The sequence below is a fragment of the Plasmodium cynomolgi genome, chromosome 10 (assembly GCF_000321355.1).
Source record: "Plasmodium cynomolgi strain B DNA, chromosome 10, whole genome shotgun sequence".
Taxonomy (NCBI): Eukaryota; Apicomplexa; class Aconoidasida; order Haemosporida; family Plasmodiidae; genus Plasmodium; species Plasmodium cynomolgi.
The window spans coordinates 341093-344252 of record NC_020403.1 but is presented as its reverse complement, the minus strand read 5'-3'; the positions used below and the strand labels follow the sequence as shown (position 1 = coordinate 344252).

At 44.8% G+C, this 3160-nt stretch overlaps 1 protein-coding gene across 1 annotated transcript; it reads left to right on the top strand.

Moving 5' to 3' along the window:
- PCYB_101760 (hypothetical protein) lies at positions 1-2910 on the top strand (the record flags this gene model as incomplete). Its single annotated transcript, XM_004222725.1, has 2 exons — positions 1-1448; positions 1569-2910. The coding sequence occupies 2 exons, from the start codon at positions 1-3 to the stop codon at positions 2908-2910; spliced, it is 2790 nt and encodes a 929-aa protein (XP_004222773.1).
- Between the last annotated feature and the right edge of the window lie 250 nt (positions 2911-3160).

The window sequence follows — 3160 nt, the reverse complement described above, 5'->3', positions numbered from 1 at the left end:
ATGAACCACGCGGTAAAGTGCTTAGTTGAAAAATCAAAATGTGGAAAGGGGAAAAGGAAGAAGCTCAAAAATACCTTAAGTGATCGGGTTAGAGGTTTCGTGGATGAAGAGCATTCCCTGCACTACGACGTGGATCTGTTCCACTACTTGAGTTGTCTGAGCGAGAGGAAAAGTAACGCACACAACTGGCAAGGGGATCAAAGTGCACACGCCCTGATAAACTTCATCATAGAGGAGCTCGTAAAGAAAATTCAACAGAAAAGGGAAAGAAAAGACCCCACAGTGCAGACAAATAAGCAGTGTAGCCACAATTCTGACACAGCGATAAAAGGGTACCATGACGAAAATGACATTAACATAAAGGAAAAAATTTCATTCGAACAGATAAAAAATTACGATGAAACAAATTTAAAGCACATGTTCTTTATAGAAAATATTAACATAGACTACAACGGAAGGAAGGTGGAACTCTCCCCATTTAAAAGTACCATAATTGGGGAGACTGCAGTGACGACGGCAAGTGGCAAAGTGAGCCTAATTAAACACAAAAAATCCAAGACCAAAAAGAAGCTAAATCTGCTCAAGTATGCTAATCATAGGAACACATCTCCATGCACACGGATGCAGAAGTTGAAAGTATGTGTAAACCGAAAAATAGATAATTTGCTAAGTTCCCAGATCTGCTTAAATGATCATCATTTTTCGCTTAACTCGGAGGGGATCCAGTTTTTGTATTTTCTGCTCCTGTGCGATTGTTTACATGACGGTTTGTACGAGAACGGGTCGCAGGAAGAACAGGGGGGAGGAGGAGAGGAGGAGAAGCAGCAGGAGGAGAAAGAGAAGAAGAAGAACTATGACAAATGCACCAGTAGGAACTACTCAGAGTGGGAAAAACAAGACGATGCAGAGGGTGCATTGGAGAGATCAGATGGGAACGACTCCCCCTGTGGATACTTCAACATGAAGAAAATCATGACAAATATGGAAGCCGAAATGGTGAAAATGGGACAGGAGCAAAATATTTTTTTAAGTCTTTGTGCCCCGGTAATTCACTTAGACTTCAGCAATGGTGTCAATTTTGTGGATTGCCTAAAGGAGGTACTATATGCGTCTCTACCAAATGGGGCAACCACCTGTGATAATGACAGGGAGGTTATGCCAAGTGATAAGAGCAGTGGACTCCGCACCAGGGGGCGAAAGAAAGCACAGAAAGAGCGTGATCGGGAGGACCCCTTGCTTCATGATCGGGAGGACCCCTTGCTCCATGATCGGGAGGACCCCTTGCTGCACGAACGGAAGGACCCCTTGCTGCACGATCGGGAGGACCCCTTACTGCACAATCGGGAGGACCCCTTACTGCACAATCGAGAGGACCCCTTACTGCACAATCGAGAGGACCCCTTGCTGCACGATCTGATGAATGACCTGCTAAAAATTTGCGCACAAATGTTCGAGGGGAATTTCCTAGCCGTTAGCACGTGCAGTTACCTAAACAGTTACATGTTTCTAAGCTCAGAGAAAAGGAGCCGGAATTTTATTTTTATATTTTTCGTGTCGCCATTTTGCAGCAAGCCGTTACTTTTCGACATCGTGGAGGTTAACCATATTTGCAAGAAGGTGGAGTGGGTTAAGCTTCCCGGCGGGAAGGGCGGAGAGAAGGATAGCGAAAGGGACGGCGAAGTGGACAGCGGGGACATTGCAAAAAAACGAACCGCAAACGAAAGGCGCGAAAGGCACCTCCACCTACTGCTCTGCTTAGTGGGGAACGAGATAAGCATCTACGCCATTCCGAAGAGCCATTTACTCCTCAAGTTGTACGACTCGGCAAAAAATGAACCCACCTCTGTAGAATCAACAGAATACATAAAGCAAAAAATTGCGGACACAAAATTCGAAAAGGTTTTTTCATACCAGGATGAAGAAGCGCTCACCGATTTTTCCTACTCCATTTGTGTAAGTGACAATCAGAGGTTCTTAAAAATTGCCTTAACGTTTAATAGCACCAGAATAAAAGTGTTGAGTGTCTATTTGAGGGAGATAAGTAGATATGCGAAGATCACCCGCTTTATCGAAAGGGAGGAGACTACGAATGCCTGCGTGCATACGTGTGCGGATTATTTGCTTAGCCATTTTAAGAACCCCCTGGGGGATGGTACCCACTTGGAGAAAGGGACCAGCCATAGGGGGGAAACAGCACCAGGAGAAGAAGTACCCTTAGCGCAAGAGGCGCTACACATAAAAGAACTTCCTCAATCAGGGAAAGATACACATTGCGTGGCTTTTCACGAAGATATCCTACACCTACAACAAGGCATCATATCCGTGTGCTCATTTTACCCGTGCCTGAATTCCTACCTTCTCTGTGTTAGCTCCAAGGAAGGAGAAATGATAATAATAGACATAAGGAGCAACAACGAGCTTTATTTTTTCAAGCGGAAGACAGAGAGTGTGACTCACATGAGGTGGTATGAAAATAGCTGCTTGTCTTTTGGACAAGAAAAAGGATGCATCATTCATCTGTTCGAGAATAAATATTTTTTAAATATCGATAAGGATTGGACTAGCCAAGTAGATATCATATGCATACATAGCTCGCTCCTCAACGACATGCATCTGTTTCTGTTTGATGATGGGACTGTGCTTAGGGGTAAGTTGAAGGGGAACTTGTCAAAGGTTAAAATTAGTGAATTGTTTCTGTGGAAGACGCCAAATTTTGAGTTAGATCCCGAGGTGCTACTAAGCATTAGCGCAGAGAAGGGAGACGAAACCGATTCCGTGTCACGTATACTGTTGTATGAATACCTGCAGGGGTTACAGAGCATTTTTAGGAACGGGGTTAGGATAGGGAAGTCCAAGGCCGTTGAGGCGAATGCGCGCGAGAAGACGATTGCACTGACGCCCAGGTGGTGAGTGCGCTGTGCTGAATACGCGGCGTTTTGCGGCGCTTTGTGGCGCATTGCGGCACAAGGAGGCACACTGCCGCATATAGGTTGCTCCCATTCGCAACTGCCCCATTTTTGCTCACGTGAGGAACATACCATTCAACTCGCTTTTTATGAATAATTATATGTCCCTATATTTTTCCCCCCCCTTCCATTTTTACAACTTTTCAGTGTATCCATTGCGAACTTGGGCCAAAAGTATCTAATAGCATACGGAA